Raw genomic sequence first — 13,280 nt, 5'->3', positions numbered from 1 at the left:
CATGGAAAACATGTGGGTGTCTGGGCTAGACATAGAAAAGGAGAGTGACACAGGTCAGAGCAGACAGACCTTCGTCCCAATTTAAAAAAATTATTTCCTCTTTGAATTATATTGACCTGGAACAACAGCATTTCACATCTCCTCATAGCCCAGATTTTGGAAAACTTGTTTACTCTACACTAATGTTTTTATCTAATCCTTTCAGCCAATGTGCCCTGAAGAAATCTCCCACCCAGTGGATCTCTGATGACATGGTGTGGTTAAGTAAGGAACTGCGTTATCTTCATAATTAAAATGCTTAATATAAAATCTTATCACATTGAGGAAATATTCTTTTGGGATGAAGTTTGAAATGTTTTATTACTTTTTTGTCTGTACAACACAGTACATAACAGACACAAAACAAACAAAAACAGTTAAGAGGAAAAATAATAAAGGGTACAATATAAACTGATGTATACTGCACGTCTGTGGGCTTTCATACTGGGTGGTTGGAGTCGTTTGTCTTACTACAGCAATAACTGATCAATGGCGAAACATTTTACCCTTCAAAAGCTGTAAGAGTGACTTTACAAATATTTGACATTCTCCGAGCTATGGTTCGTGGTTTGCAGACTGTAAAGGAGAAGATCAATGACTATATTTCAACTGTCGGAAACAGAATTACCTAAAATATCTAGTGAATCCTTATGATTTGTCAAACAAATCTCATTATACACAATTTAAATCTCAAATGTTAAAACTGCTAGTTTAACACTTTAACTGGACCCAACATACCATACAGACTATATTTACAACTGAGGCAACAGAGAAAACACAAAATCCATTTTCTTCCTGCAATGAACTTCAAATGCACCTAAAAAGGCAGATTTCCATACATCAAATGGTAACATTTTCAAGCATGTTTGTGTAAAAGGCAACATAATAAATAAAACAAATGGCACAGAAGGTTTAGACAATCAAAACTCAGAAGCACAATGTCTTGTGGAATATTCACAAGAAACTAAAAACTAAAGCAAGCACACAACAAAAATCTTCAGAGTCAACAAATTGACAAAACAGAACTGAGATAAAACAAAAATCACAATCCAATTACAGTGAGCGGAATAAGAGAATGACATTTATAATTCAATATAGTATTTGTATTTACAAGCATTTATACAACAGAGAGCATTAAACTGGAGTTTAAGCTTATTACTATATTAGGACATGGAGCAGAACAATGAGATTGTTCACTGCACCAAAATATAAACCTTGTAAACATCACATCTCACCTTTAATCTCAGATATCAGTCAGATTAAGTTTCTATTAGCCAGGTTCCTAATATATATTTGTCCTTACTTTAAGGCATAGGTATCAAGCGTAGGATTGAGCCTCTTATAAGATATTCTTTGAAATAAGCCAGATTCAATCAGAAGGCTTTTTTTCGCTCCAAACGAGGAACGCTCTACTCGTCTCAGCGAAACCCCTCCCCCTCGCCGCCGGGCCAAACGTCTTCCCGCTCGCCTCTGGACCAGGTCAGTACGCTGTAAAAAGTTATAAGATCTCCTCCACTCCGTGTGCAAAGATCATCACCAGGCCCGGCTCCAGGATCATGTCCTCCCCCATATGCTGATTCTCGCAGGCCATCACCACCACGGCCTGCTTGCCAGGGATCCGCTTGGCGACGTAGTTCTCGTAGTAGCGCCTGTTCATCTGCCGCGTCTCCAGCGTGGCCAGACCCTGCGGCCAGTTTCGCTCGTGGGCGTTCTCGATCAGGTCGTTCACGATCGAGAGAGGACAGCCGCTGTCGATGAGGGAGCGCTTGATGACGGCCTGAAGCACGGCGTCGGGGGTGGAGATCATGCCCCCCCAGCGTGTCACTCTGGCAGGCTGCATGGAGTTCACCCACCTGAAGATGAGGTAAAAAGGGAAGATTAGGGACAGAGCGACAACTCTCGGACAAAGGTAATATTAAAATACAAGCATTGGATGGGGTGACATTTTACTTACTCCAAGATCTCGTTGTACTCAATGCTCTCCTCGAGGTTTTGGAGATTAGGATTAGCACTGCGGATTGCTCTCATGTAGGCTTTTAGCAGCTGAATGTCCCGTTTCTGGAAATTAAAAGCATCATCTATATTGACTGCTATCACAAAATACTCCAAATCAATTTAGAAAAGGGCCTATTAGTAATATTACTGATCCAAACTCTTTTCAGGACTCCAATCAATGCCATAGAGGATGCAAATGCAGAGCATGTTGGGATCCGCTATGTTTGCACATTTTAACACTAGCCTGTTTTTAAACAAAGCAATCATCATGATGGAGAAACATCCATATTTGTCTATATTAGTCCTGCTTCTGAATGTGTACGTGTGGCATGTTTAGCTGAGAAAAGAGAGTAGCCTTTACTATACGACAAATATTTGCAAAGCAAGTGAAGACGTAATACATTTAGAATTTCATTGATTTCCCAGACATCCTAATTAGACGGGCTACCTCGAAAGTACTTTTTCAACGGAACGATTGCGCAGTGAGCATTAAAATGTCAACTGAAAGCACTTTATTTTCCATGTACGCCGCACAGACATTCACAGGCCTAATGAATGAACTCTATTACCATTCTGCTTTTTACAGCACAGCCATCTTTACTTTGCAACCACAAACTAATCAATGCGGTCAAAGAAACCAGACTATGTCTACAGGCACCTACGAAGGAGTAAATAAATAAGAAACAAATGACTAAATTAAGGGTCTGATAATTCTTCATTGTAAAAGATACGATTAGTCAGGAATGGGCAAGATGTTGGTTTAAACAGATCGATCTGATTTTCTCATTAGTACACGATGGAACGAAAACATTACAACTAGCCAGAAGCCACCAAATTTGGGCTGTACTGCCAAATTACCCCCCCTTTAGCAGGCTTTTATTTCCCTTTAATTAGTCCGTATTCTCTTGGAAAGCCCTGTAATAGCAGTGCCTTATGGGGTAAACAGATAATTATATATTAACATTCTACTTCTTTGTTAGATAACTGTAGAGGGAAAAAACTCCTAGGTCTCATTGACGAATTAAGATAAAATCGAAGCCACAAATCCGCAGACTCACTGTCAATATAAAGTAATTATGGAACTATGCTCATGAACTTCAAAACCTGTTCCACAGCTTGCTACATACCATATTACATACCACATACCAAACTTAATAAAGTAGTTCGCAAGAAAAATAAGCAGGAAAATGTTCTTACTTGTTCCCCCAACTGGTGTTTATGCTCCACTACCGTTTTCTCCAGGTCCGCAATCTTTGTCTGTTGCTGCTGGACGACGCTCCGCAAGTGTTTAATACAGTTATGGTTGGGCACCTCATCTTTAGGCATCTCATGCCTGCAAAAGTCAGGGAGTAAATAGAGGATTTAGAAGAATACCATAAAGAAACACACACATTGAACAGTGACAAATATTCATCTTGGCTGAGCAACTGCGGTGTTCTGATTAGCTTCACCTGACATGTCCCTGGAGATTTGTGACGCTTGGGTTCCAAAGGGTTACTACAAATTAATAATTGACGTACCCGAGGGCTACGATGCATTGTTCCTCTCCACTCACCCACACCCCTCCTCGCAGTTGACAGGCCTTTTGGGGTTATGTTCACAGTCCTTGAGGTGCGATTGCAGCTGGTCCAGCCGCAGTGTGGCCGTGCAGCCGAAACCTGCGTTGTCACAGCTGATCTGAAGTTTGGACAGCATGTTACGCATGATGCGGGGCACCGGTCGAAGGTGAGCTAGCGTCACGACCGTGCGATCAACGGGACATATCTGCTGCTGGGCAAACCACTGCGTTATGCAGGCGTTGCAGAAGGCATGCTCGCAGTGTGGAGCCTGAAAGGAAAAAGGAGAACACAGAGACCGAAAAATAAAGCCTTTGAAATGCGCCGGGATGAACAGGAGTGGGGTAATCTTTCAGACAGGATCTTGCCTGCACTGGTTCTTCGAGCACTCCACTACATATAGGGCACAGCAGGTCTTCATCCACCTCCCCTTGGAACCTCGTAATGTCGTACCCCATGGTACATTACTGGTGTCCACAACCTCCTGGGGGGGAGACAACAACATCAAGGACATGTGATTTTCAGGCAAGTAAAAATGCATATGGTATAAATGTATATAAATACTTTGAACCTACCTCACTCATAAAAGGCCTCAAACGCTTCCATTCAGCTCTCAATACAAAGCTGATACATCACATCTGGCAGCTCTAATCTGTCTGGTGACACAGACACACCCACTGCCTGCAAAAAAACCAACGATATCCACACGGATTATTTGGTTTTCAATGTATTGGATGGCTTATTGTTTCGGCTGAGCTGCGATACACACTCTAGATGACATTATGATCCAAAGAAATGCTGCTTGCTTACAGACATAATTCAATTACCGGGATCTAGCGATGCATTCTGATCATAATCAGAGGCAAGCTGTGCTCTTAACCACGATACCTCGACACAAAAGGAAGCAACAGAGGGAATCTTGCAATGCGACATAAATATATTGGGTTATTAAATATATAAAAGCATGAAAGCACAGCCATGTTCGAACACATCCGAGAGCCAACAAGTGAAATCCTCGATGCGTGACGTTGGCGCGGCTGTTAGTGTGTAAAACAGCACCAGCCGAGATTCGTCATCCCAGGAGACAGTCCTGTTGTCCTGGGTGACTTGTCGTGGCTGACCTAAATTCCGTGAAAACGGTACACACCGGTTCGGAGGCGACGCACAGGTCCCCCCCTATCGCACTCAGCATGCCTTGCAAACAAGCTAACGCCTCCGAGCTAACGCTAGCTAACGTAACGTCTGTGATGTTTACTTCAACGTTGTACATTTACGCCGAATCGCAGGCTATTTGAGTTTGTGACGAGCTGCACTCGTGTCACGCTGAGCGGACACCACTAAAGCTGGAGTTCAGAGGTCAGCAGAGCTTTCTCACCATGAATTAAACGAGGCGAGCGCTTGCAGCTCAAAGTGTAGCGCTGGTAGCGCCTACTGTACCGTTGGTTTCCTCTGGACATTAGCCGTCCAGCTAACCGCTCAGTCCGGAGCGACTACGCCGACAAACGGCTCATTACGACCACGACCACCGGAAGAAAACGCTGTAACGGACTGATGGACTCACTTGAACGTGTAAAAGAACAGATCCTGATGCCGATGTTTGTGTGTTTTCTGACGCCCTACTGTTGCTAGTAGCTCGCTCGCTAGACACGTCCCGTGCTACATCCTACACCTCTGCGTCGTCGTCGATACGCAAGCGGGCGGATACGTCATGACGTACAGCGGCGGGCTTTTGATTGGTCCGTGAAATCAATCAATCAATGGAATCTTGGAAGCGTTTAATCATTTTGTTCAAAGAACCCTTTAATAAACACATTTTCTACTGTAGACAGAATTAGAAATACGCTTGATTACATAAAAAATGTTATATTTTACACTAGCTGTCATGCATCAGCTGAGCACTGTGATACTTTGTGTATGACTGAATGATGTGTGGAATTCATTTATAAATGAATTGATTTCGGTAGTGTGCATTTTCCCTGTTTGTGCAATGTGTTTCCAACATCAATAGATCGCTGCCTCATTTCACCTGCACGCGGACTTTTGTGTCGTTCAGGTTCGAGAGTAAACACCGCAAAGTGTTCTCAACATTTGTCCTCTTTTTGTCTCAATTCATTATTCCCCCCCCCCCAAAAAAGACACATTCTCAGCGATGCACCGTTGCAATTCCCTGTAGGAGACAAACCGTCAGGAACGGAGTAACAGCCAGCACAAAGACAGTAATTGCACTGCACCAGAATGTGACGACATGGCAGGACAGAAGGAGCAGCACATTGAAAATATGAGTCATCATCAGTCACTACCAGTGTTATTTTAAGTCTTCACAATGCCTGTAGAATTTAATCTAGCCCTCGGCAATGTTCGCCGCAGTTCACGGTTAATGGACAACCATGTGTAGATTTGTCTTTTTGACTTTGAAATTACATTTCTGACAAAGTATTAAAGTGGAACCCTGAAGATCCTTGTTCAGTTGTGACGTTTTCACATTGAAAATAATATTTGATTCAAACTTTTAAGGACAAATAGAAGCATTTTACCCCCCAACTGTATTTAGATTTATAGCTGGGAGCTAGTCCATGAAATTTGACAGAAATGCTAATTCCGGGTGAACGACGCTTGTAGAACTACATGATCCAAACCACTGATTCACCCTAAAAAAAAACCTTCAAACTCAAGAGGTATTTAGCAATAGCACTTTATTGAACACAAACAACCCTAAGCCACAATACTGAATGACAAGACCAATTGGCTGCAGCAAACATTTTATAAAATAGATTTAGGTTTAATGTCACTAAATTGTTTGTTTTTTCTTCTTCTTCCTTTTAACGTCAGAAAGACAGATGCAGGTTTTTCCAAAACAGTGAATGATCTTTTACATATTTAACATTTCTGTAACAAATCATCATTCACATGTTCACACAAAGGAATAACAAGGCAAAGTGCTTTCAGGATTGCATTGTCAAAAACAGAAAAACGAATGGCTTGAGGTTTAGGTGTGACATTAGGTGGGTGAGGAAGGGAGAAGGGAGGAGGAGGGGGGTGGGGCAGTGGGGACGGACCCACCCTGGTTCAGGTGTGGGTGGATGGGTTGTATGGGAGACCCTGGTCAGTAAACCTCAAACCTTTCACCTCGTCCTGTACCCCCGTGTGGTCAAACCGGATGTAAAACGTCAGGGCAGTGTGACGACAGGCGCCTGTGTAGCGGAATTTGGTTCGGCGTGGACAAACGGATTCAAAAAGGCATACGGCTCGAGGGGCTCAAACTCGCCCCCGTACAGAATTACGAATCCACCCCGGCTAATCTTCTTTGAGACCACGTGTGGTATCATTACAACAACTGCAGGGCAAAAATCGATCGCTGGCCCAGAATGAAGCTGTAAACGTTGAAATTATGCTCGACAAAAAGGGCTGGACAGGGACGTATACGTACAGGAGGAATCCAAAGAAATACGTGGTGTTCAACAAAAAAAGAAGAAAAAAAAAAAGAAGCCAATGCACAGTTGCTTATTTTCAAAAAAGATGACTCCTCTGACCATTCGCCACTGAATGTTAAAGGGGATAGACTATCTTTATAATCATAACATTGTCTGGCTTCACATTCCAGTGGTAATTTGTCGTATAAATGCTTCTCATAAATATTTATTCAAATAGACATATACACATACAGCACAACCAAGCACACCTTTTTTTAAATGTTTTACTACCATTGCTTATGATAAATCTGTATTCCTGTACTGCGAATAGATTTGTTTTACTTTTTTTGAAGTCAGAACAGGCGAAGCGACAAAACAATACTCACGGCTGCAAAACAAGGAGGTAGGAGAAATGCTACTGAATAACAGCGAGTGATGCTAACGTGATCGTTCACTTAAATAAATGCGAGACTCTGCTTCGGCTCAACTTCTTGGAAGTGCCAACAGTTGCTGTTCCAGTCAGTGTTTTAACAACTGCAACGTTAAATTTCCCCCTTTTACTGACCGCCGTAAACGCACACACGAGAACCCGAAGGCTCCAGATGAAGACTGGTGTAGCTGTTGTATTTATCTCAGAGGCCCCTTTTTTGCCTCACAAAAATTAAAATTGAGTCTTATCCTCGTGTTTTCTGCCTGGTCATAAAAATAGTCTAATTTCAACAGAGCAACTTCATTGCTCGTGTTGTCATCACAGGTGGAGAAGCCACGCTGCTGGTGATGGCATTGACTCCTTTACACACAGTAGAATAGTATATTTGCAGATTTGTAAATGAGGTAATCAGCGTTAGGCTAAATAAGGAACCCTGTCATTGACACACATGCCCACTTCATTCACCAGCAAAAAAAAAAAAAAAAAAAAAAAGATTTCCTCAATCAGCGGGACTAGAAAATCAAATCAACTTTGGAATGTTGGGATGGATGAGCTCAACGGTCTTTTTTTTGTTTGTTTGTGAAGCAGCACTGTAAAACTATTTGATTGTAACCCATCACATGCCCTGATTCAGAGTCCCTCCTCTGTATCTCCCCCAGATAAGCCACTCAAAAGCAAACAGGACACCCTTTTCTCTAACCGTCGCCCCACCCCCCTTCTTTTTAATTGCCGCAGCAGCAGATCGGGACCGGCTTTAAGTCCAGTTGCGAATGGATTGTTAACAGCTCGCCAGCTGCAATGAATAAGGGGCAACATCTACAGTGAAGAGGACTAAACGCAAGCACACGAAAAGGGACGAGCCGCTACCAAAATGTCACAGAACATGCAGTATTACATCCTTTCCTACGGTAGGCTATTCCTAATAGCACATTCAAAGGGGGCTCCTAATGGGTAAACTCTGTGATATGGCTCTGCTTTAGAGAAATCAAGCTTCGCTGCGAGAGGACGACTTTCATCCCGGTCCGTAGTCAAGTCTATAAAAAGGTGCTCCATCAAGAGATCGCTGCCTCATTTCACCTGCACGTGGACTTTTGTGTCGTTCAGGTTGGAGAGTCAACACCGCAAAGTGTTCAACATTTGTCCTCTTTTTGTCTTAATTCATTATCCCCCCCCCCCCAAAGACACATCCTTTGCTGGTGAAAACAAACGGCACTTTCAAAAAAGGGGAATGTTTTTCTAAAACCACAATCACAGGACCGCCAAGTAACAAATTCTGAAAACACATACGCTGTACAGAAGATATAAATCTCATGAGTTTGTACAAGCTTTAGGCTACACGCTGAAAAGGGAGGGAACACGCAAGAACCCTTAATGCTTAACATTGAAAACAAATATAAGGCATTTCATAATTTCCTTTTATCCGCATACATCACTGACAGCAGGTCTAAATATGTTTGAGAAAACATTTCATTCAAAAGAGGAAGAGGATGCATATACACATCTACACATGCAAATGAAAATGTCCGCCGGCTATAAACCGGAAGCCTAAAACTACAACAGCATCAAAGTCCATCAGCGAAAATAAAAATAGAAATTACGCACCTCCTCAAATCTGTCAGTCAACTTGTGCAGGCAGCTTTTAAAAGTCGGATATCACAGTTTTGAGAATGAAATACCAAAAACTCAAACACTCCCAAATGCCACCTCTCTGGACACAAACTGAAGGACCACTTGAGATCCTTCATGTGCTACAGATTAGTGACTTCTGGTGTTAACAAAAAGGGCATATTTTAATTTTTTTCTCTTTTTTCCTTCAACTGAGGAAGCGATAATAAGCAAAAAGGTTATTGCACTTTTTATCTTTTGTCTATTTCAAAACGAGGTCAGCTTGAGAGAAGAGGATTCATGCCTTAATGTCGTCGGTGAGACCACAAATGTTACGTCACTTCTACAGTATGATCACACAGTTATTAACACCGCACACAGCTACTATCGCAAACCCTACTCGTAGTCAGTCTAGCCTAAATAACACAAAACAATCTCTACAATCGATTTGCAACACAGTCACAACAAACGGTATGCCTCAACTCGATCTGCAATGCACGGACCGCCTCACAACTCCGCATTGAGAGCTTCCTAATCGTCGACGAACACCGTGGAGAACAAATCAGAACGAGGCTCTGAGATTCCAGACACTGGTCTTTCTACAGTTAATGTCGTACTGACAAAACTCGTGTTCTCGAGGAGTCCAGTGGGTTTTTTCCCCTTCGCGGGTTTGCCTAAAATTTGGTGTAAAGGCGCCTTGATGTTGGGAGAGCCAGCCGAGCCCCCAGAGGTGCCTTCTTTGGATTTGTGCTTTCGTACAACCGATCCCCCATCCAGTCAATGCTGGATGTGCCTGAAATCGCAACAGTAATGTGCATTTTATTCTGCCCGCCCCCCCCACTCCTCCCCAGACTAATACAGAAGGCTTTTCTTTTCTTTTTGTTCCTCGGGTCACATTGGGTTGAAATAATCAAGCTCAGAGGGAAAATGAGCCGTGTCGTGTACTTTCAGTGTAATTTTTTTTGTTTTATCCCATTATAAGGCTTCTGGGAAATACAAATGGAAGACCGTACCTTTCGGTAGTAACGAATAAAAAGGCACCATGCCACCACTGTGCTCAATATCACACAGGTCCTATTGGTGGGGGGGGGGATTAATAACCAACTGTTCAGGTGGGGAAGGTGGTCAAACTAGCATTAGTCAAACAGTCAAATTGTATCGTTTTGACTTTCAGAGGTAAAGTTTTATAGCTACTTTCATTCCCCGCCTTAAATTAGACTGAATCCTTTACCCTTTGACTCACGCAAGATAATAAGACTCATCTGTTGGTCGTAATGAAGAGAAAGAGTTAAAACCGCTTTTCTGTTAAAAAAAAAAAAGGGGGGATGTTCGTAAATGTTGTGACATGCATATATTGAAAGGTCTCTCACACACAAACTACAAGAGAGAAATCGACACCACTGGCATGAGAAGAAATCACAGAGGAGAAATGTCAGCGTCGTCACACAAAAGATCACTGATGAGGTAAAACTGCAGGTCCAATAAAAAGTACAAGGTGCAGTTGGCGGCCCGTTTGTAAGGTAGGAAACATGAGACATCTGCCCACACTGATCCAACGGTTTAAGCAGAATTACACTACCCACAAACTGAGAGACCACAACATTTCAACTCTTTGTTAGCAAAGCTGTACAAGCATTTTTGCAATATAAATTTACTTTCCATCCAACCTATTGTTTTTTTGAGGTACACCACTTTTATCTGCAGGGAAATTTGGGCTCTGGATGACACAGAAGCCGAAGTCGATTGGGGGGTGAATTCTGAATTTATTCATTCACAGTGGCAAATATGGCGATATCCTAAGCAACAAATCTCTGCACCATGGCAACCTTGAGCGATGTGCTACCTCAATAGACGTGTGTGCTTCTAGACACCCAAAATAAGCCATGAATTCTTTGTTTTACAGCAATCCAAGCAAGCGGTATAACTCGACAGATGTTGCAACTTATCAGGTACTGCCAGGTATCATTTCCCTTTTCAGCTTTTAAGGCAAAAGGCTCCAACAGTGGATCACAGAGTTGAATGGAAATTTGCCATTTACTTCAAGTAAGAACCGAGACATCCATTGAGGCAAATCAATTCTATACCAATATATGCTATGCTTTTTTTTTTTTGGACATCATTTTTTTTTCTCTAGGTAACGAACACACACACACACGCACGCAAGCACGCGCATACACACACCTTGTTTAACGCCCAACCAAGGGATTGCTTTGCCAATACCAAAGGGACCAACTTGTATTCTTCAAAAATGTCCAATTATACAATAGACTTTAACAAACACCAACGCGTTAACAAAATACTTGGATTTAAATACTAATATCCCATGCACAGATTTCTTAGACGAATATAATTGGACATGCAGCTCCAAACACAAAACTTTAATAACCCTGCCTACTTCTGAATTAGTTACTGACCAAGTAATAATGATTTATGTCTAAAGGCAAATAAAGGTTTCTATGGCACTAAATGGGTGTAGCTTAGGTGCATTTTTGTCAAATATAGGCTATTAACAAGTATGTGTGATCATATCTACTGTCGACCTCCCCCCCCCTTGTTTTACTGTAAGGCAATCTCAATGGAATGGATGAACGTGAATGTTAAATTCATCTAAACTCTTGTCTTCAGTTTACCTTGTAGGCTACACTCCACACAAATATATATGTATGGAGACAGAGAGATATTATACAACAGCAGGCCTATTCTCCAACAATGCCACAAAAAGAAAAACTATCCAGACCATCAATGCAGGAAGACGACTCTACATACTGTATCATTTGTAGAGAATTCAGTTATTACATGCTACCTGTATAGTCATATCTACACAAGACAAATGAAGAGCAACAGTTTAAAGTCGGGAGAAAGCTAATTATCCTGCTCTAAACTGACCCGACATTCATTTAGTTAGAAAAAGGTAATGGCTCAGATTTGATGGTCAGACTGTAAACTGCTGGAACGTATGCATAAACACATTGCTGATTTTCTAAAGAGGTTCTCTCCTCTCGACACATTTTTGGCAATTAGGCCTTATTAGTGACAAAAGATTATAACATCCAACCCGCATTTGAATCTTCCATTGGCATTTATGCGATGATTTAATGACTTGGCCTACACGGACGGCAGTGCAATGTTTGTGCTGCACACGATCTCTCACACACACACACACACACACACACACACACACACACACTCTCTATTGCTACAATTGGACTTTTCATTGCTTCGCCGTTTCTGACACCAAATATATTGTATACTCCACTCGCTTAGAATTGTTACGATATAAAAATTGTGATCTAGCTCCATGCACGATTACTCAAACATCACTGGTACGCGAAAAGAAAAAAGCCTGTATAAGAATACTGCAATACAACAAAGGGATTCAGTTACAACTTGTACAGTTGTAGGGGCTCTGTTTACTGGTAAACTCACAAGAGGAGAAGGAATAAAAACAAACAAGGGTCTGAGAGCACCTAGCGATGTGGTAGCGGGTTTGAGGAGCCTGCCTGAGGAGTCGGTTGAGCCACTCGACTGACTTTAAGCAACGGAGGCCACAGTCTGTGTGGCTAACAGTAGGCTGGGTGAGGAAACCTTGTCACTTCTTTTGGGGCCGGTTGTCCAGCCATAAAACACAATAATAAAGTCAGTGGGCCATACCCCGAAGTACTTGGAGACACTTTTTTTTCCTTTTATAAATAATGCATTATTAGAGTACAATTTTGTTACAGCCTTTGCTTGTCTGTTGGAACCCTACCTTCCTGTATTCAGCAGCAACACACATGCATGTAAACATAAGTACATACATTACATCTGCTCTATTTTGCACACTTTGAACCTGAATGTACTAAAGTGCGTTCTTGACTATCTAATTAAGTGCTGTGGGATTACGGTTAAAAAGGAATTAAATTATGGAACATCCCATCAAAAGAAGAAAAAAAAAAAAAAATGTAGACGTAACCATCCTGCTGAGATCTGATTGGATTAACAAAATTCTGCCTGCTGCTATTTCAGCACAGATCCTGAGATTACAAACCCTTTTGTACCTATCCCGAATGTTCATAATAATAATGTAGTTTTCTCATGAAATTCGAGAGAACAAAGGCCGGGGATCACCAGTTACAGACACTCCATTTCATGTCAGTCAGTTATGGAGGTCAATTGAAATGCAAACTATGAAAGTATGACACTGACAAATAAATGTACTGAAATGGACTTTGCCATTTTTTGTAAATTATGTCAAATTCAAGATTT

The 13,280-nt window shown here is 41.8% G+C and overlaps 1 protein-coding gene across 1 annotated transcript; it reads right to left on the bottom strand.

Moving 5' to 3' along the window:
- Positions 1-341: 341 nt before the first annotated feature.
- Positions 342-5,311, bottom strand: rnf41 (ring finger protein 41). Its single transcript, XM_040192732.2, has 7 exons — positions 5,152-5,311; positions 4,166-4,271; positions 3,959-4,074; positions 3,590-3,861; positions 3,232-3,367; positions 1,994-2,097; positions 342-1,892 (listed from the first exon to the last, which is right to left on the bottom strand). Exons 3-7 carry the CDS (start codon positions 4,046-4,048, stop codon positions 1,538-1,540), a joined length of 957 nt encoding a protein of 318 aa, XP_040048666.1. The 5' UTR covers positions 4,049-4,074; positions 4,166-4,271; positions 5,152-5,311; the 3' UTR covers positions 342-1,537.
- Positions 5,312-13,280: the final 7,969 nt, after the last annotated feature.

This window comes from Gasterosteus aculeatus, chromosome 2 (assembly GCF_964276395.1).
Source record: "Gasterosteus aculeatus chromosome 2, fGasAcu3.hap1.1, whole genome shotgun sequence".
Taxonomy (NCBI): Eukaryota; Metazoa; Chordata; class Actinopteri; order Perciformes; family Gasterosteidae; genus Gasterosteus; species Gasterosteus aculeatus.
This window is presented reverse-complemented; position numbering and strand designations above follow the sequence as displayed.